The following is a 19240-nucleotide window of genomic DNA, read 5'->3' as shown; positions in this document are numbered from 1 at the left end:
ACCAGAGCCCAAGCCAGAGCCAAAGCTCGAGCCACACCCCTAGCCCGAGCACAAATGGTCACATAAACATTTGACTGATAGTTCTTATCATCGGGAGTTGCGGGTCAATGACTATTTCCCAAGCTCGTCAGGACACGGATATCATTTCGGGTTTGATATCTTTAGTCAAGTACCACTGCAATACAACACTCCTTTCGGCCCGTATCCACCGCATTACTCCACTCCTCCTAGTTCGTATCCACCGCAGTACAACACTTCTCCCGGCTCAAGTTCATCGATAGTGTTCGGGTTATATGATTTTTCCTCCATGTTTCGCACACCCCCACCTGCGACTGAAGAGGATGTTGGTCGCCGTGATCACCCACAACGTGAACGTCGACCCTCGCAGAAGTATACCCCTAGGACCACACCATCAAACCATCAATTTTAGAGGTTTCTTGCAATTTAAATATTAAAAAGTTCGTACTTTTTTATTCTAAAAAAATATAAATCAAGAAAAAGGCAATTTTTGTATTTATCTAATTAGATTAATTGCAACATTAAAACATGGAACAAACTTTGTGGCCATAAATTAGACTAATTGCAACATTACAACATTAAAACACTAAAACTTGTAACAAAATTTATAATATAAAATTTCTTTGTAATATAAATTAAATACATTACAACACTAAAAATTGGAACAAACTTTATAATATAAGTTTTGTTATATAAATTAAATACATTACAACACTAAAAATTGGAACAAACCTTGTAATATAAATTTTGTTATATAAATTAAATACATTAAAACATTAAAAATTGGAACAAACTTTGTAATATAAATTTTGTTATATAAATTAAATACATTACAACATTAATTGGAACAAACTTTGTAATATAAATTAGGTACATTGGATTACATAAGTTCAATTCCTACCCGATCGTGACGATTGTCCAATATGGTAGTTTCGCTGCGGGCATTTACTCCGATTATGACCAACTAATCTGCATAATCCACAACGCTTACCGTCGGATTTCTCCCTAATGTCCATTTCATTACGGATTATGGATGATTGCGAACAACCTTTTGGATTACTACGAAACCCTTTGTCTGGGACAAGCTTGAAAGTCGTTGGAGGCACCTTCCACGTAGACAGGTCAGGCAGGATTGGGATCTCATTCTCCCAAACATGCAACGTGCGCTCGAGGCTGTACACATCATCAACAAATTATTCAATGTTGAGCTAGACTTTAGCAAACGCTGCCACGACATGCGCACATGGATAATGAAGTGTTTGAAACCTCCTACAAACACACCGTCTACTTTGGAGATCAAATCCATAGGACCTAGGTGGTATACCGGGTCGACGACCAATGGTTTCCGTAACTCAAAATGTAACAGCCCGAATTTGGGGCTAGTCGGAATAGTGATTTCAGGACCACAAATTTGACAAGAAAAAAAAGTATTTTCATTATATTTTTATGTTCTACGAATTCACAAAATGATTTCATGAAAAATTCGTTCGAAAATTTTGACATTTGAGCACTCAGTTTAGTCAAAAGGACTAAATTGTAAAAAGTGCAAAAGTTGAGTTCTATATGTTAGACGTGTCCAATTGTTATGAAATTTTAAATTGGAGGTCTTTATATGGTAATTAGACCATTGGTTAAGTTTGTGGACAAAAATGGGTATGATTAGGCATGTTTCCAAAGTTTTTCATTAAGGGCATTTTGGTCATTTAGTTATTAAAATGAATTAAAAACAAAATTAAAAGCCAATTTTTGTCCATCTTCAACCCCTAGGCCGAAAATTTCATGGAGAAACCATGGCTAGGGTTTTTCAAGCTTCCAAGCTTGATTGTAAGTCCATTCTATCCCCGTTTTTAATGATTTTTACGTTTTTAAAATCCTCGTAACAAGATTTACCTATTTTTACCATTGTTTTGAAATAGGGTTTGTATTTAAAAATTTACCCATGAATGATATGCCTGTATTTTGATGTTTTATGGAAGAACATGAATATTTGGAGTGTGATAAACGATTTGTACTAAGTAATTTTCGAGGAAAATGCCTAAAAGGATTAATTTGTAAAAGTTATAAAATATGTCACAAGTGTGTGAATAAGTGAGTATTGTGGACTGCTATAGTTATGAAAATGGTTCAAATAGGCCTAAAATGCAAGGAAATTGAATAAAAATTATTTTACGAGCCTAGGGGAAAAATCATAATTTTTTGAAACTTTAGGGGCAAAAATGTAATTTTTCCAAAGTATGATTTTTGAACTGGAATGAATAGTGTGAAGGTTATTTAAGTTAAATGTATTGTTATGAGAAATTGAAATTGATCGATAAAAAGAAAAGTGAGAAAAAGTGAAAAATTCTCGAATAAACCTTTGGAATAAAAAGGGGATGCGAAGGAAGTGATAGAAATGATCACATGTGTGGCACAGATTGTGTGTAGGCCACTATGTAAAAGTGAAAGTGATGGTCACGTGTGTAGTACTATGTGCAGGCTACTACGTGTACCAGAATGATAGGTCGCATGTGTAGTACTATGTGCAGGCTACTATGTGTACCGGATAGTTTTGATCACGTGTGTAGTACTATGTGCAAGCTACTATGTGTATCGGATGGTAATGGTCACATGTGTAGTACTATGTGCAGGCTACTGTGTGAACTGAACATCATTGATTAGTAAGGTGGTTGCTATATGCTAATTCCACCGGACATCATTGATTAATAAGGTGGTTGCTATGTGCTGAATCCACCGAGTATCTATTATTATTCCGAAGTGTTCATCGGGAAATTGACTAAGGCTTAGTTTGGATGGGCGGTGTGTTCACCTCCGGTGAGGTTAAAAACAACGGTGGCGGTGAGATTAGCTACTGTAGCGGTGAGACTGGATACTGTAGTAGTGAGATTAGAAACAATGGTGGAGTGTGTGTTTTGATTCAAACGCAGCTGTAGCGGTGATGTGAGAATAAAAAATGACTATTAAGGACATCAGATTAGAATTGATATATAATAGAAGTTTTTTAAATTACTTTACTTTTTTAAAATTATTAAAATATGTGAATTTATAAATTCATTTAATAAAATATTAAAATGTAACTTCCAATATTTTAATGAATTATATAATTAATTTAAATTATTTATTAGATAAAATGATAATTATTTTTAATTTTTTATAGTTAAATATTTTTTTATGACAATGATAAATATTATTTTCACAAATAGTAATATTATACTTTGATCAAATTTTGAAGTATCTAAACGGATGATTTTTAATAAAAAAATATAGTAACATAAGACATAACAAGTTTTATTACTACTAGAAATTAGGTTATGATACAAAATGTTTTTACAAATATGGATTCATTAAACTAGTTGCAATGGTTTCTCTTAACATCGTGATTTCAAGGTCACTTTCTCTGTTCAAAGAACTCGATTCACCTCCGTCAAACTAGCTTGAAGAGACTGGCATGTCGGGTACATTATCAAATTCTCGAAAATCCTCATCATTTGACCAAGCGTGTCTTCGAATGTAATTATGCAAAACCATTGTTGCAATAACTATTAAAACTTGCTTGTTGAATGGATAACTTGGAATATCTCTTAATATTGGACATTTTTTTCCACACTCCAAATGTTCGTTCAATCACAGAGCGTAACGAAGAATGGGCATGATTAAAGATTTTTTTTCCAGATACTTGATGATTACCTCGATGAAAATCAGGTAAATGATATTGTTCCCCCTATATGGACCTAGAAAACCTGCCATTTATGGATATCCTAAATCCACAAGATAATATTTTCCTACAAAAAAGTAAAACATAATATCAAGTTTAAAAATAAATTAAAAATTTTAATATTTTTTATGTAAAAATTAATTAAAAAATTAAAGTTCAACCTGGTGGAGGGTGTGGAAACTTTAACTCTTGTTTTCTAAGTGCTTGCAAAAAAAATTCTACTATCATGTATTGTTCCTTCCCAACCAGGAAATGCAAAAGTAAAGCACATGTTGAAGTCACAAACTGCCATAATATTTTGAGTTGGTTCACCTTTCCGTCCGATATAAGGTATTTGACAAGAAGGCTAAATGCATGCTTTTATGTGTGTTCCATCTATGGCCCCAATACAATCCTTTAAAATAAATACAAGTAATGAGATAAAAGTTAAAAATAATTTATATTTTAAAAATATAAAGATTGTGTAAATTTTACCTTAAAGTGAGGCCAATATCTTGTATCATGTCGAATATGGTTCGGTACTTCCTCGAATTGACCTTCAGTGGGTTTAATTGCGTCTATTCCCATTCGAGCAAATATATGCAACATATCAGTAAAAATTCGACTAACAGTTTCCCCAGATCGTTGAAATCGCTCTGTTGTATTTGAATTTGATTCTCTATTTCCAAGAATGTACAATGATAATGCTAACTTCTCCATCGCCGATACTTTCCCACTCTTTAAGCCATAATTTATTTGCAAATCAAGCTGTGAAATATATTTTTTGGCATCCTAAAACTATTCATGCAACGATCATCGTGCCCATTTAATACTTCGTCCACCCACAGTTGACCTGTATAATTTGAATCCATACGCGGTTGAATAGTGAAATAAGTTTCATGGTGTACCAATACACTGCTTAACACATATTCTTCCTCTTCATGATAATTGTTGTGCTCAACTTGGGTAACAATTGTGGCTATTCTTCGTTGAGCTTCTTCACTTAATTCAGGGGTATCACAATTCATATCAAAACTATGATACATATTGTTAAATTCATTCATAACCTGAAAAAGTAATCAAATGAAAATAAATCCTTTAAAATATCGTGACATTTTATACAACACAGAAACTTGATTAAAAGCATAGCATAAAAATACCAAACATAAAAAGTATCATACATTAGTTTTACATATAAAAAAGTAGTATAGTTATATTACAATAATAATTCTAAGGAGCTTATGGTGGAGGTGGTTGATGGTATGGTTGGAAGGGAAATGAGGATGTTGCTACCAAGGATGAAAATGATGCAATTGGATTTTGTTCAGCATACTCATGTCGAAGCCACCAAACCCTATCATCTAGATCTAAGTTCAAAAACACTTCTCGTTTCACCGGTATTTGGAACATTTTGGTGGCAAAATAGTACAGTTCATCTTTTTTTTGGAATTTCATCTCCCAAAGCATGCAAAGCATCCATTGCATTTGAAATAGTATATTGAGAGTGAGGAAAAATAATTTCATTCACTGACTTCCTTGGACTAGCCATACTCTAACACAATTTCTCAATCTGAGTAGTTAATGTATTTCTTGATGATTTTCTACTTGAACTTGGTTTTTTTTTCTTTATCGTGGACAGCCCCAAGTGTTTGCTTTCTTCGATTAGGGATTTCATGAGAAGGGTTTGATGGTGCCTCATCAGGAGGAATACCTTCATTCTCATTACTATGCTCATCTAAATCACCAAATCCCTCATTAGGTGCATCATCTTCCATAGGAACCCCACTTGGAAGTACACCAGACGAAGGTGCCCATGCGTTCTCTCCAGTGGCTACAATGCCACCAAACATTTGCCACATTAACTCATTCAATCGTGGTTCAATTCCTTTCTTCTTAAATCCTTTAAAATCAGGATTTTCCTACATAACATGTTAAATTTAAATGTTATACTAAGATTTTTGTAATTGTAAATTATTAATTTCAATAAACTTTATGCATTAAAATAATGATAAAGTTAACACTAACCTGTATTTTTGCAGCCCACCATTCTTCGGTAGCATCAACCGTCTTTTCAGATGGACACAATCCAATACCTGTAGATTCCTTAAGCAACTCCCTTCATAACCTCCATTCCTTTTTTAATGTATCCCACTTATTTTTCAATTGGGGTTTTCCATATTTTTTTTGTGTTTTTACTTGAAAAAGAGCAACAACATTTTCCCATCCTTTTGAGTTTAGATGAGTTGGCGGTCTATTACCAGTATTGACTTCATTCACGTAAAGCTCACAAAATGTCAACATCAGCTCATCATCCCAAACAGCTTTTGTTGCTAAGGTACTATCTCCCTCCACAAAATTTCGTGTCTTTACCATCTATTATTATTATTTTGATTTTAAATGTCAACCGACATAAAACCATAAATATATAATTAGATATAATAATATAGTTTCATAAAAAAAATAAGAATAACACATCACGAATGGATGAAAGCCATAATATAAACACTAAAGAAAAAATTCTCAAAGATCCTAGATAATAATTAGTATATGTGGCCTTCCTACCTCTTCTTCATCAAAACTACTTTTTTTAAAATTAATATTACAATAATCTCATCTTCAACTTTATCAAAAATTCATCTAATTCATAATAAATACATGAATTTGAAATGTTAATTTTTGCTTTAAAGTACTGATTTTTAAGTAAGTAATTTTACGATAAGGTTTAAAAATATTATTCAAATAGTTTTCAAGATTAAGTTATAAAAAAGTAAAATAGAAGGGCTTTTTCTATTTATAAAAGAAAAGTGAGATAGATGGAGTAGTTGCCTTTTGATATATTTGTTCAATTCAATAACTAGATAGATGGAGTAGTTGCCTTTTGATTTGAGCTTTTATTTTTTAAACACTTATCAAGAATATAAAAAAAATGAGCAAGGGACGTTGGTGGAAGCAAAAGCCTTGGTTGAGTCCATGGAGAAAAATGGTGATTTGATTAATTTAGATAGTTATAATATTTGGTTGTTGGGGTTGCTAAGAAATGCAAAGTTAGTAGAGGCTCAGTTAGTACTTAAAGATATGGTAGATAAAGGTGTAGAACCTAATATTTACTCGTATAACATTGTGATGGATGGTCTATGCAAGAATGGGATGCTTTCTGATGCAAGAATGGTGATGGGTTTTATTGTAAGGAGTGGTCTTTCCCCTGATACAGTAACTTATGCGAGAATGGTGATGAGTTTAGGCTTTTGTAAAAGCCTTTGCATCAATTAGTCAAGTAATTCTGAAGGTTTTTATGGTTAACACTTAACAGTAACTCTTCTTATGTATTTTATCATATATTTGCATTTGTTAGACTTAGTTTCTTCACCCCTCCCCTTTCATAAGGTTTTTATGCACTTTCATGCTCTGAGAATCTAGTTTTTAGCACTATAACTTTTGACAGACATGATGAAAGTGAATATCTAGCTATTGGGTTTTTGTTTGTAATGTTTTGGATTTCAGACGTAATTGCAATTGGTAGCATATTAGTTTCATGTAATAAACTTGCTATACTCGGAGAGGAAGAAGATGCATGTGCTGCATTGTTGGTTTAGAATAGATTATTAGATGCCATGCCCTATGTGAAGAAAGCTTGAAGTCTGTAAATTCTTTGGATGTTGCAGCTTTGATAGTTATTTGATAAATGATTCGGTTGACATTGTTATGACTCTGGCTGCATAATTTCCCCCTACAAATTATGGTTGCTAATCTGTTTCAAAACCTATGTTCATATATGAAGTATTCTTTTCACTTATTGTCCTCCACCTAATAACAAGTGAATCATTATTGTTTGTACATACTTGATTGTTTCATGGCATTGATCACCATGAGTTTAGGCCTTTGTAAAAGCCTTTGCATCAATTAGTCAAGTAATTCTGAAGGTTTTTATGGTTAACACTTAATAGTAACTTTTCTTATGTATTTTATCATATATTTGCATTTGTTAGACTTAGTTTATTCACCCCTCCCCTTCAAATTAATCAACTATTAGTTTAAGCATTACCATAATAACTGTTAGTTTTATCATATATTTGTACCCTGCATCATTTATGCCTATGGTTGATGACTTGGGTAAAAGAGGAAACAAGCATGGGGCTGATGAACTTCCAGAGAAGATGTTGGAGATGGCTTCAGATGGTAGAGTGGAAAATAAGATATCTCGAAAACCAAAGGAATTGATCCATAGAAAAGAAACGAAGTATGGTGGAGATGACTGGCAAACAATAGTACACAGGTATGGCTAAGGTAGTAATTCTGTTTGGTGCTAAATGATAAATGCCAAATATAGACAGTAGTGAACTATAGTCTTCCCTCAAAAAAGTATTAAAGAACCATTATCTAATAAAATCACATATGTTATGTCATGACACTGCCAGTAAAGCCTTTGGTATCCTGGACTCTTATATGTGATATATTTTTAATAATATCTTTGCCTGGTAACCCGTCACGTTCTTTTCTATTGCTGTAGTCGTATATTGTTCTCTGTATACCATTATCTAATAAAATCCTAATATTTCTACCTTCAGGATGTTAGTATATGTGGTCACAAAGAAGCCTTTTATAGTTTAATATTTCTACCTCACGCACAAACAAATGAACCCAAATAGTTATTATTTTCTTAGCTAAGAACAAGATGAGAAGGAAAAATAGAAACTACTTTGATACAATTCAAACACATATATAGAGTGGAAAAAGAAGGGTTTTGACTTACCAGATCAAAGTTGAGAATAAGATTGATAGGATGAGTCGAAAAACAGAGTTTCTTTGAGCCTGCTTGTTGTTGGTGGGGTTTTGTCGGAGTGTCAATTGAAGAGCAGGAGTTGAAGAGTAGGGTTTTCAGCAGAATTTGGCTGTCAAATTTGAAGAAAAGTAAGAATGGGAATGAAATTAGTTTAACTTTCAAGGATAAAATGGTAAAATAATAAATAAAAGTAAGGGTATTTTTGTCTGTTAAAGTACCAACATCTCAGTCAGCCCTCCATTGCTGCTGAAAGCTCCAGCTGACCAGCATGGTGGAGATGCAAACTCACTGCACTGACCTGCTGAACCAAACAACATAGCAGTGAGTTTGGTACCATTTTTTGCCCCCAATTGCACCTCACTGGCTGTAAAAGCCAAACCAAAGGAAGCTTAAGAGTAATTGAATATTGAATATAGGTGTGGAATTGAATTGAATATCGGCTTAGAAATGGAAAAGTGAATTTTGAATTGAATTGTGATTGAAAGTGAAAAAGTGAAATTATGAAAGAGTACATTTAGCAATAAAACAGTTTAGACAGCAACAGTTGTGTGACTTTGAAAAATCACCAAAAATGGTGGAGATTGAATTAGAGGCTAAATAATATATGAAATTGAATATGAATGAGTCTATTTTCACATAAAAGAAACATAGAAAGAAAAAGATTTATATATTTTGAGATATTTGAGGTTTAGTTAGACAGAGTCAGAATGAGTTTGGAATCCCCTATTTTGACTTTGGAAAATTGTAAAAACTTGTAAAAAATAATTATGGGATAAAGTTTATATACTTAGAATCCGAAGTGAATATATTTTCAAGAGAAATAAACGGAAAAAATATCCAAATTCTGTACAATGAGATAATTAATTTTTAGTGAAGAGAGATCAGAACTGTCGAGCAGTGAAACAGGGGAAATTTAAAGAATAAACTGTACTATTTGGATTAACCAAAAATTATGAAAATTTTATGGTAAGAATATATGTGAATCTAGTTTTGGGGAAAATTTACAGATCTTAATTTGGAGTTCTGTAGCTCTGGGAAAAAATAATTTAGTGACTCTGACTCGAATAGACAGCTTTGAATATACATGTGAATGAATAGTGAAATTGTAGTTAATGTTGTTTAAGTGTGTTATACACATTAAGGATGTGGAATGGAGAGGAGGATGAGGTAAATTGGAATAACATATGAATGATTTGTGTATAATTGGCCATATGCTCGATTATAATTGATAAACGATTGAAAATAAATGATGTTTATAATTGTGCATTATTAGTTATAGTTAAAGTTCATATGAGAAAATAAAGTTTCATAATATGTGTATGTGGTATACTTGGTATATGATTTGGTATGTAGCAATGTCAGAAATGGTTTATGAATTAACTCATGTTGATAAGTTTGATACATAAATAAATGTGGTGCTTATCCATACTTATAATGCTTATACTATATGTTTATTTGGCTAGCATGTTTGGTGTGTATGCTTAGGCTTTGACCAAGTTGTGGCTGGATTGCGCCACATTAAATTTAAAAAATTATGCATTGAGATGGTAAATGTCTAGATGGAAATATGCTTGTGATCATAAAAGGGTGGTAAGGTTTAAAGTTTGTAATCTTTATTAAAATGGTTTATCATGTGGTTAGTCTTCAAAAAGACTAGCTTGCGACTATGGTTGAGTGTAATATTTATATCTTGTGTGATATGCATAGAAAACGGGAGTGAAAAGGAAATGAAATACTAGGTTCATGCTTTAAGTGTAAAATGATGCAAAAAGGGGACTTTAAGTTAAACGATAAATATGTATTAGTATTGAACTCAATGAAATTGAATTGTACGTGAATTAAATGGAAATTGCAAATGATATGATTTGAATTAAATGAATTATTGTGGTATTGAAATGTATATTGGATTGAGAAATTGAATTGAATCGTGAACATGAGAATCGTGAATTAAATGAAATGGAAATGAAGTATTGAATGCATGAGTATGTATTGAGTCTCAGAAGCCCTATTTGTTACAAATATAGTATTTTGAAGTTATAACGTGAAGATTTATAAAAACATGTTAAAAATTTGAAAAATTTAAATTTGAATGAAATTTTATAACTCGGTTTAACATGTTTATAAGTGTATGTGTTCTGGTAATGCCTCGTACCCTATTCTGGCGTCGAATACGGGTAAGGGGTGTTACAATGTGACATCGCCAGATTCGGTCATAACGTTTAGACCGGATTTGGGGTGTTACATAAAACATTTAAAGACGTCGTGAATATACTTCTACATTCATCTTCCTCGCCATCTAACAGTTTGCAACCATTGCATCCTTAACATCTTCGATAAACACGTGTCCCACCTCCATCTGGTTGACTTGTTGTTGACCCATTCTTGGCATCAAGGTAGCCAACCTGTAGAATGTAACTGAGAAGACAGATAAAATCAGAAGATGTCGTGTTTTCAACAACACAGTGTTGATCCCCTCCACCAAGTTTGTGGTCATTTGACCATAATGAAAGCCCTCGTCAAAAATTTGAGCCCATTGCCACGGTTCCATGGTACCCAACCACTGTCGGAAAGATGTGTTCATTTGACCCTCCATGTCACTTTCAAGTCGAGTCATTTTTTTGCGAAAATGTGTGGCTCTAGCTCGTTCGCTGTATATGTATTAAGAAAAGATAAGTTACAATATTGCCCTAAAACATTAAAACTTATATTGAAAAGATAAGGTTATCCTTTACCCATTCTCACAACTTGTTTTTGTCAGTCTGCATTCTTATAATCTCGATGAAAGTTAGTCGCGATCTGCCGGAAGCAGTAAACGGATCTCCATGGCACACCGAAACGCCTACTGGCAGTAATTAGTCATTTTCCTCTATCGGAGATGATGTAAATATTATCGTTGCTAATAACATACCTCTACAGGTTGGTAAGGAAGAATTCCCACGATTCCATGTTCTCCTTATCTACGATGAAAAATGATATCGGAAGCACGTTCTTGTTACCATCTTGAACAACCGCAAGAAGTAGGATCTATGTATATTTTCTATATAGCCAGGTCTCATCTACTTACACAAACGACTTGCAGTGGGGAAATGCGCGCACACATGGATCAAACGTCCAGAACATCCGATGGAAAATTCTTTTTCCTGGTTGTAATTGGTCATCCGGGCCGTAATAAGGTTGTATCTGTAACTCAATAACAGTCCCCCGAACATACTCCCGCATAGCGGCTATCCACCCCTGTAGCTCATTATACGACTTATCGAAATCCCTGTACAATTACTCAATTTCCATCTGTTTAGCTATCCACGCATTTCGGTATGATACTCGATATTGGGATTGTGCCTGCATTTCGGCAATCAGTACCGAAACTTTAATGGTCGGCATGTCCTTCACCATTGGCATGATAAACGTACAAATAGTTTTGGAATCAAGTTTTTGATGATCTTCTATCATACGTGTTGATGTACATGTGTGAGGCCCAACAAATTTTCGTATCTCCCACATCTGCAAATTTTGAATAAATACAACTCGCACCCGCCAATTGCAGCCTTCCGCCGACTTCCAACACTCCCCAATATATAATGTCAATTTAGACACTACAACTTTGTAGTCCACTGATATATTCATGCTATACCGCTTAATAGCAAATACGCACTCTTCTTTACTTTCGAATCTCTAGCCTACAAACAACTTCTCAGGATCGAAATTTACGGCCAGCCGGTGAGCATGTAATATTTCAGGGTACACCGGGAACTCGACTATATGCGCCGTGTCGGGGTCTATGAGCGACATGTATGGCCTAGGTTTATTGTGTATCATAATACGTCGAATCTGGTTCCCAACTGAAGACGCGTTAATGTTTCCATCGTCATTCACGTCTTCGTCGTCAATATCATCGAGGACCTCGTCCACATCGATATCACTATCACTATCGACCTCTTGATCACAAGGATCACTATTATTGTATCCATCTTCACCAACCACATCAATATCGAGTGCAACATTAAGATCGGTATCGATCCCGCGTATAGCCGATTCGCTATCAACGTACGATATTGGAGCCACCATACACAGTTCTTGAGCTCCATGTTCTTCACCATATACAGTGAGATCTTCAGTTGGCTCCACACCAGCTAACTCAACAAATAAGTGAATCAATGCATTTTGGTCACTCCGATTCTCACAATAAAGAGCGATCATTGTCTCCACGTCTTCATCGTCTACAAGTTCCATTTCGGTGAATTTGATGGGATATGTCGAAACTGGAAAGTTGTAGAAAAGTTTCGAGATCCATCTCCCACAACGTCTAGCAATTTTTGCGCTTATCATTTCCTTCATATCATCGAACAAGATATTTCTATTAAATCTCATTGCTATTTGTTGCCAACATTCAAATATACATCCAACGATTGTTGTCAAGATGATTCCATCGAAATAAACGCATACGAAAAACTGATTATCCATCTTCAATACTCAGTCTGTTAAAAAATAAATAAAAATTCTCAAAACAATTTTGAACAACATAAAAATACTTACATAAAAAATTTAATGAATGAAAAGAGACCATTTCTAACAATATCAAATTTATTGCCATTTCTAACAATATCTATGACAAATATTTTCAGTATTTATCTATTTTTTTCCTGTTGTTATCACTAACTAACAATTACTTTATAATAGTTACTAATATAAAAACTTTCAAATATATTAAAAACTTTTAAAACATAACATTTACAATAATCTAAACACAAAACTTACTAACAAATCACAATAAAAAAAATAACTTTAAAATAAACATAAAAATAACACTAAACAAACTATATAAAACTAAAAAAATAATTTTTTCTTATAATAATCTATTATATTTGAAAATAACAATAAAAATAATAATATCTTTTATTTCTTCTCTTTTCTTTCTTTCTTCTCTTCTCCCTCTCTTGTTCTGCTAATTTTTTTTTAAAATTGATACTTTAAAATGAGCCATATGGGAAAGTGTGGGGGCAATACTAGGTGTGGCACCTATCAAGTTTCGATACTGATTGCCGAAATGCAAGCACAATTCTAGTATCGAGTATCATACCGAAAGGCGTGTATATCTAAACAGATGACAATTGAGTAATTTTACAGAGATTTCGATGCGTTGTATAATGAGCTACAGGGATGGATAGCCGCTATGCAAGAGTACGTACTGGGGACTGTAACTGAGTTACAGACACGACCTTATTATGGCCTGGATGACCAACTACAATCAGGAAAAAGAATTTTCCATCGGATGTTTTGGATGTTTGATCCATGTGTGCGCGTATTTCCCCACTACAAGCCGTTTGTGCAAGTATATGGAACCTGGCTATATGGAAAATATACACAGATCCTACTTCTTGCGGTTTCTCAAGGCGACAACAAGAACATGCTCCCGATAGCATTTGCCATCGTAGATAAAGAGAGCATAGAATCGTGGGAATTATTCCTTACCAACCTGCTGAGGTATTTTATTAGTAACGATAATATTTACATCATCTCCGATAGAGGGAAAAGACTAATTACTGCCATTAGGCATTTCGGTGTGCCATGGAGATCCGTTTACTACTTTTGGCACATCGTGGCTAACTTTCATCGAGATTATAAAAATGTAGACTGACAGAGACAAGTTGTGAGAATGGGTAAAGAATAACCTTATCTTTTCAATATAAGTTTTAATGTTTTAGGACAATATTGTAACTTATATTTTCTTAATACATATACAGCGCACGAGCTAGAGCCATATATTTTCGCCAAAGAATGACTTGACTTGAGAGTGACATGGACGGTCAAACAAACACATCTTTCCTACAGTGGTTGGATACCATGAAACCGTGGCATTGGGCTCAAATTTTTGACGAGGGCTTTCATTATGGTCAAATAACCACAAACTTGGTGGAGGGGATCAACACTGTATTGTTGAAAACACGACATCTTTTGATTTCATCTGTCTTATCAGCTACATTCTACAGGTTGGCAACCTTGATGCCAAGAGCAACAAGTCAACCAGATGAAAGTGGGACATGTGTTTGTCGAAGATGTCAGAGATGCAATGGTATCAAACCTTCAGATGGCGAGGAAGATGAATGTAGAAGTATATTCACGACGTCTTGAAACGTTTCAAGTTACGGAGACCATCGGTCATCGACCCGGTATACCACCTAGGTCCTATGGATTTGATCACTGAAACAGACAGTGTGATTGTAGGAGGTTCAAAACACTTCATTATCCATGTGCGTATGTTGTGGCAGCGTGTGCTAAACTCTAACTCAATATTGAACAATTTGTTGATGATGTGTATAGCCTCGAGCGCACGTTGCGTGTTTGGGAAAATGAGTTTTCGATCCTGCCTGACCTGTCTACGTGGGAGGTGCCTCCGACGACTTTCAAGCTTGTTCCAGACAAAGGGTTGCGTAGTAATCCGAAAGATTGTCCGCAATCATCCAGAATTCATAATGAAATAGACATTAGGAAGAAATCTGACGGTAAGCGTTGTGGATTTTGCAGATTAGTTGGTCATAATCGGAGTAAATGCCCGCAGTGGAATTATCATATTGGACAATTGTCACGATCGGGTAGGAATTGATCTTATGTAATCCAATGTACCTAATTTATATTACAAAGTTTGTTCTAATTTTTAATGCTCTAATGTATTTAATTTATATAACAAAATTTATGTTACAAAGTTTGTTCCAATTTTTAATGTTGTAATGTATTTAATTTATATAACAAAATTTATATTACAAAGTTTGTTCCAATTTTTAGTGTTGTAATGTATTTAATTTATATTACAAACAAAATTTATATTACAAATTTTGTTACAAGTTTTAGTGTTCTAATGTTGTAATGTTGCAATTAATCTAATTTATGACCACAAAGTTTGTTCCAAGGTTTAATGTTGCAATTAATCTAATTAAGTAAATAAAAAGATTGTCTTTTTCTTGATTTATATTTTATTAGAAAAGTACAAACTTTATAATATTTAAATTGCAAGAAACTACTAAAATTGATGGTTTGATGGTGTGGTCTTAGGGGTATATTTCTGTGGGGGTCGACGTTTACGTTGTGGGTGATCGTGGTGACCAACATCCTCTTCAGTCGCAGATGGGGTGTATAAAACATAGAGGAAAAATTATATAACCCGAACGCCATCGATGAACTTGAGCCGGGAGGAGTACTGTACTGCGGTGGATACGAACTAGGAGGAGTAGAGTAATGCGATGGATACAGGCCTGGAGGAGTGTTGTACTGCAGTGGTACTTGACTAAAGATATCAAACCTAGAATGATATCCGTGTCCTCACGAGCCCGGGAAATAGTCATTGATCCGCAACTCCGGATGATAAGAACTATCAATCGAATGTGTATGCGACCGCTCGGGCTCCTCTATATTGTGAACTGGTTTGTATGCCCCAGGTTGATGAATGTGCGAGGGGACTACAGTCGACAGCCCACCAAGTAAATATGGTTTTCCCGTACTAGAGTACCATTGTATGTACTCTAACGATGGTTGCAAATCGAAAAAATATCCATCTGAGGTTTCCGTGCCATCCGATTATCCCACATTGCAATATATTTTCGGTGCACAACCCCTAATTATTTCCATGTTTTCCTCTCTTGTTGATCCCGTGAATCTTCCCCAACTGCATTGGCGGATCCAGGATATACTGGATGCAACCAAACTGTCGGAGTACTCGATCCTCATTATACCACTCGATTGTCTGGAAATTGATAATTGGTGCGTTAATGCACCATAGGTGAGAATGAATGTGGGCAGACGAGGGTATAACAACCGTAATTTCTGGTCTCCAATACGGCATCCAGATAAACTGCACGATTAATAACATGGTTAAAATTTAACACGGTTCGAGTAAGATATACAAAATAATTACATGTCACGAATATTGGAATAGCTTACCCCTTCCCCAGCATGTTGTTCAATCATCAGACGATATATCGGGACAGTGTACGACCTCCCGATACCCGGATAAAAAATCCATCTACGAAAACAAATTGCATGTTAGAATAGTATCGTTAGAATAGTATCATTAAAAAAATGTCAATTAATAACAAGTTAAATTTTATCACCTGTTCACTAGTGGAAATACGTATGGTTGGTGCCTAACCGATGCCAAGAATGACATCCGATAAGGAGCCCATGACTGCAGCAATACAAGGCATCCGCCTATATCTACGACATCAGGCTTTGTCGTCCGAAAAAGCTCACGATACAACAGAGTTTGAACTGCGAAACCCCAACTATACGAGCGAACATTCTGCAAATCAGCTAATAGGGGTAAATACATCAAATGAACCCTGTTGTTGTTCGCATCCGGCATCAGTACACCCCTTATAATATGCATAATGTACGCTCGAGCTGCGCACATCACCTCCTGCTTAGTGGCATTAATTGATAAATGTTCAAACTTGGCTTTCAACCATGAAAATCTCAAACCCGTAAATTTGGACTCAGCATCGTCGGGCGAGACTCCTAGTAGGCTATAACAAAGGGCAGTCGGCTCAGCTATCACACTTACGCTCGTTACGGCACTCCCGTCAATTGGGAGCCCAAGTTGAAAAGCAACATCCTCCAGAGTGACAGTGCACTCCCCACACGGCAAATGAAAAGTGTGGGTCTCTGAGCGCCAACACTCGACCAATGCAGATATTAAATCGTTCCGCAAATCAAACGTCCAGATCAATGCTACTAACCCGAATCCAGCTAACTCCAAGTATGGCATTAGTCATTCATCTAGGGAATATCTTAAATCATTCATCCAACCACTTAATGAGCGGTACGGGCCCTGACAGTATTAAATTACAGAAAATAGTTATAATAACATACTTTATTTCCATAAATTAGGTAGATCTTTTTTTGAGGGAACCCATGATTAACAAATAACAATATATTACCATATTATTAACTGTGTTTGATATGTGACCATCGTTCTTAATCAATGAACCCATTGCGATACTTGCAATTTCAAAACAAATTTCGATTATTAATTTCAAAGTTTGATGGATTTTAAATATTTATCAAAATACCTAAATTTTATATATTGCTTTTAATTACAAAAAAATATCAAACAATTTTGTCCACATCATATTTTTTGCTAAACTACTTTAACAAAATAAATATATCTTATAAATTCTAACTTAAACTCCAACTCAATGGTCCCATTCATAAATTCCATCTCAATGGTTTAAACTTTTACCTACATAAAAAACAAAAAAAAACTATATTAAAATAATAAAAATAACATGCCAATAAAAAATATAACAAAAACATAACAAAACGATACATAATAAATACGAATATTATTATTTTAAAAATACAATAAGTAAAATATTTTGGTTTAAAATATAATATATATATATATATATATATATAGAATAACATGTCAACTTAATTATTGTCATTTTTTTTTGCATAGAACTTCAAAAGAAATTTCATTTTTAATATTTATAAAAAAACATAAAATAAAATTTAAAAACATAAACTCTTATTCTCAATTATAAAATCTTAAAAAATTAAAAATTATAAACTAATTCCTAATTTATCTCATAAATTCCAAATTCCATATCAATGATCTCATCTTTTATCTGCATAAAAACTGAAAATAGTAATATTAAAATAATCAAAATAACATGCCAAATAAATTTCATAAAAAATAAATTAATAAACCTAAAACACACATAACAAATAAATTACATAAAAAAACTTCAATAAACATTAAAAATAAATTATGAATGAATGAAAATATAAAATAAATACAAACATACCTTAATAGCTCTTTTTAACCAAATAATACCTTAGAAAAATAAAATTAAATATTAAATCAACATAAACAAATTAAATTAACACTAATCCATTAATTTATAACAAAAAAAAATTACCTTTTCTTAAACACCTCCCTAAACAACAAAACAAACTATCCTTTCATTTTCTATTTATTTTTTTCCCTCCTCTTTCTCCTTCACTCTCTCTATTCTCCATTCTCTTTTTTTCTTTCTTTTTCCCTTCCCTTGCAGCCCTCTCTTTCTCCTTCTTCTTCTTCTCTTTCTTCTCCTTTTCCGACCAAAAATAAGCCTCGGGGACTATTATAAGGTCCCCAAACACACAAATAAAACAAAGCGCCTGCATGAGCCGTCCCATCGCTCCTGACACCGTGGTGCCGCCTCTGCCAGAGGCGTGACTTGTGTCGCTTGCGCCGCCTCCTCCACCACTGGGCGCCGCCTGAGCTGCCTCCTCCACCACTAGGTGCCGCCTCTTCCCTAGGCGTGACCTAATGTACTGTCCCATCATGATATCGGGTCGATTTTGGGTTCGATTTTTACAGTATACGACTCGTATTTGACCCGTATTTTACCCTGTGTGTCGCCTATTAACATGCCTCCACCATTTTTTTTTGTTTTCATGCAATTTGTGTCAGAATATCAAGGTGGTGCCGCCTATGCACCACCCTCCACCCATTTGAATGTACTATTTTGGTACATAATTCTTGCAACATGCCATTTAGGTAAATTTTTTAATATTATTTGGGTAAAAAACCCACTTTTACGATATGAGTATTTTTGTCTGTAGAAAGAATAATTTCTGCAATGTAAGTTGCAACAAATCATTTAAGAATTTAGACATCATTGTGATGGTTTAGTTACATATATTAAAAAAGAAGAAGATATTTTTAAGTTTTAACCAAATTAAGGAGAAAATAATTCAATAATTTTAACATACGA

At 34.1% G+C, this 19240-nt stretch overlaps 1 protein-coding gene across 1 annotated transcript; it reads right to left on the bottom strand.

Moving 5' to 3' along the window:
* Nucleotides 1–15419: 15419 nt before the first annotated feature.
* LOC107921971 (serine/threonine-protein phosphatase 7 long form homolog) lies at nucleotides 15420–18773 on the bottom strand. The gene is made up of 3 exons (XM_016851766.2): nucleotides 16592–18773; nucleotides 16422–16503; nucleotides 15420–16332 (listed from the first exon to the last, which is right to left on the bottom strand). The coding sequence occupies exons 1-3, from the start codon at nucleotides 17242–17244 to the stop codon at nucleotides 16096–16098; spliced, it is 972 nt and encodes a 323-aa protein (XP_016707255.1). The 5' UTR covers nucleotides 17245–18773; the 3' UTR covers nucleotides 15420–16095.
* Nucleotides 18774–19240: the final 467 nt, after the last annotated feature.

Source organism: Gossypium hirsutum, chromosome D01 (genome assembly GCF_007990345.1).
Source record: "Gossypium hirsutum isolate 1008001.06 chromosome D01, Gossypium_hirsutum_v2.1, whole genome shotgun sequence".
NCBI classification, from domain to species: domain Eukaryota; kingdom Viridiplantae; phylum Streptophyta; class Magnoliopsida; order Malvales; family Malvaceae; genus Gossypium; species Gossypium hirsutum.
Note: the sequence above shows the minus strand (reverse complement) of the source record. Positions and strands in the feature narration are given on the sequence as shown.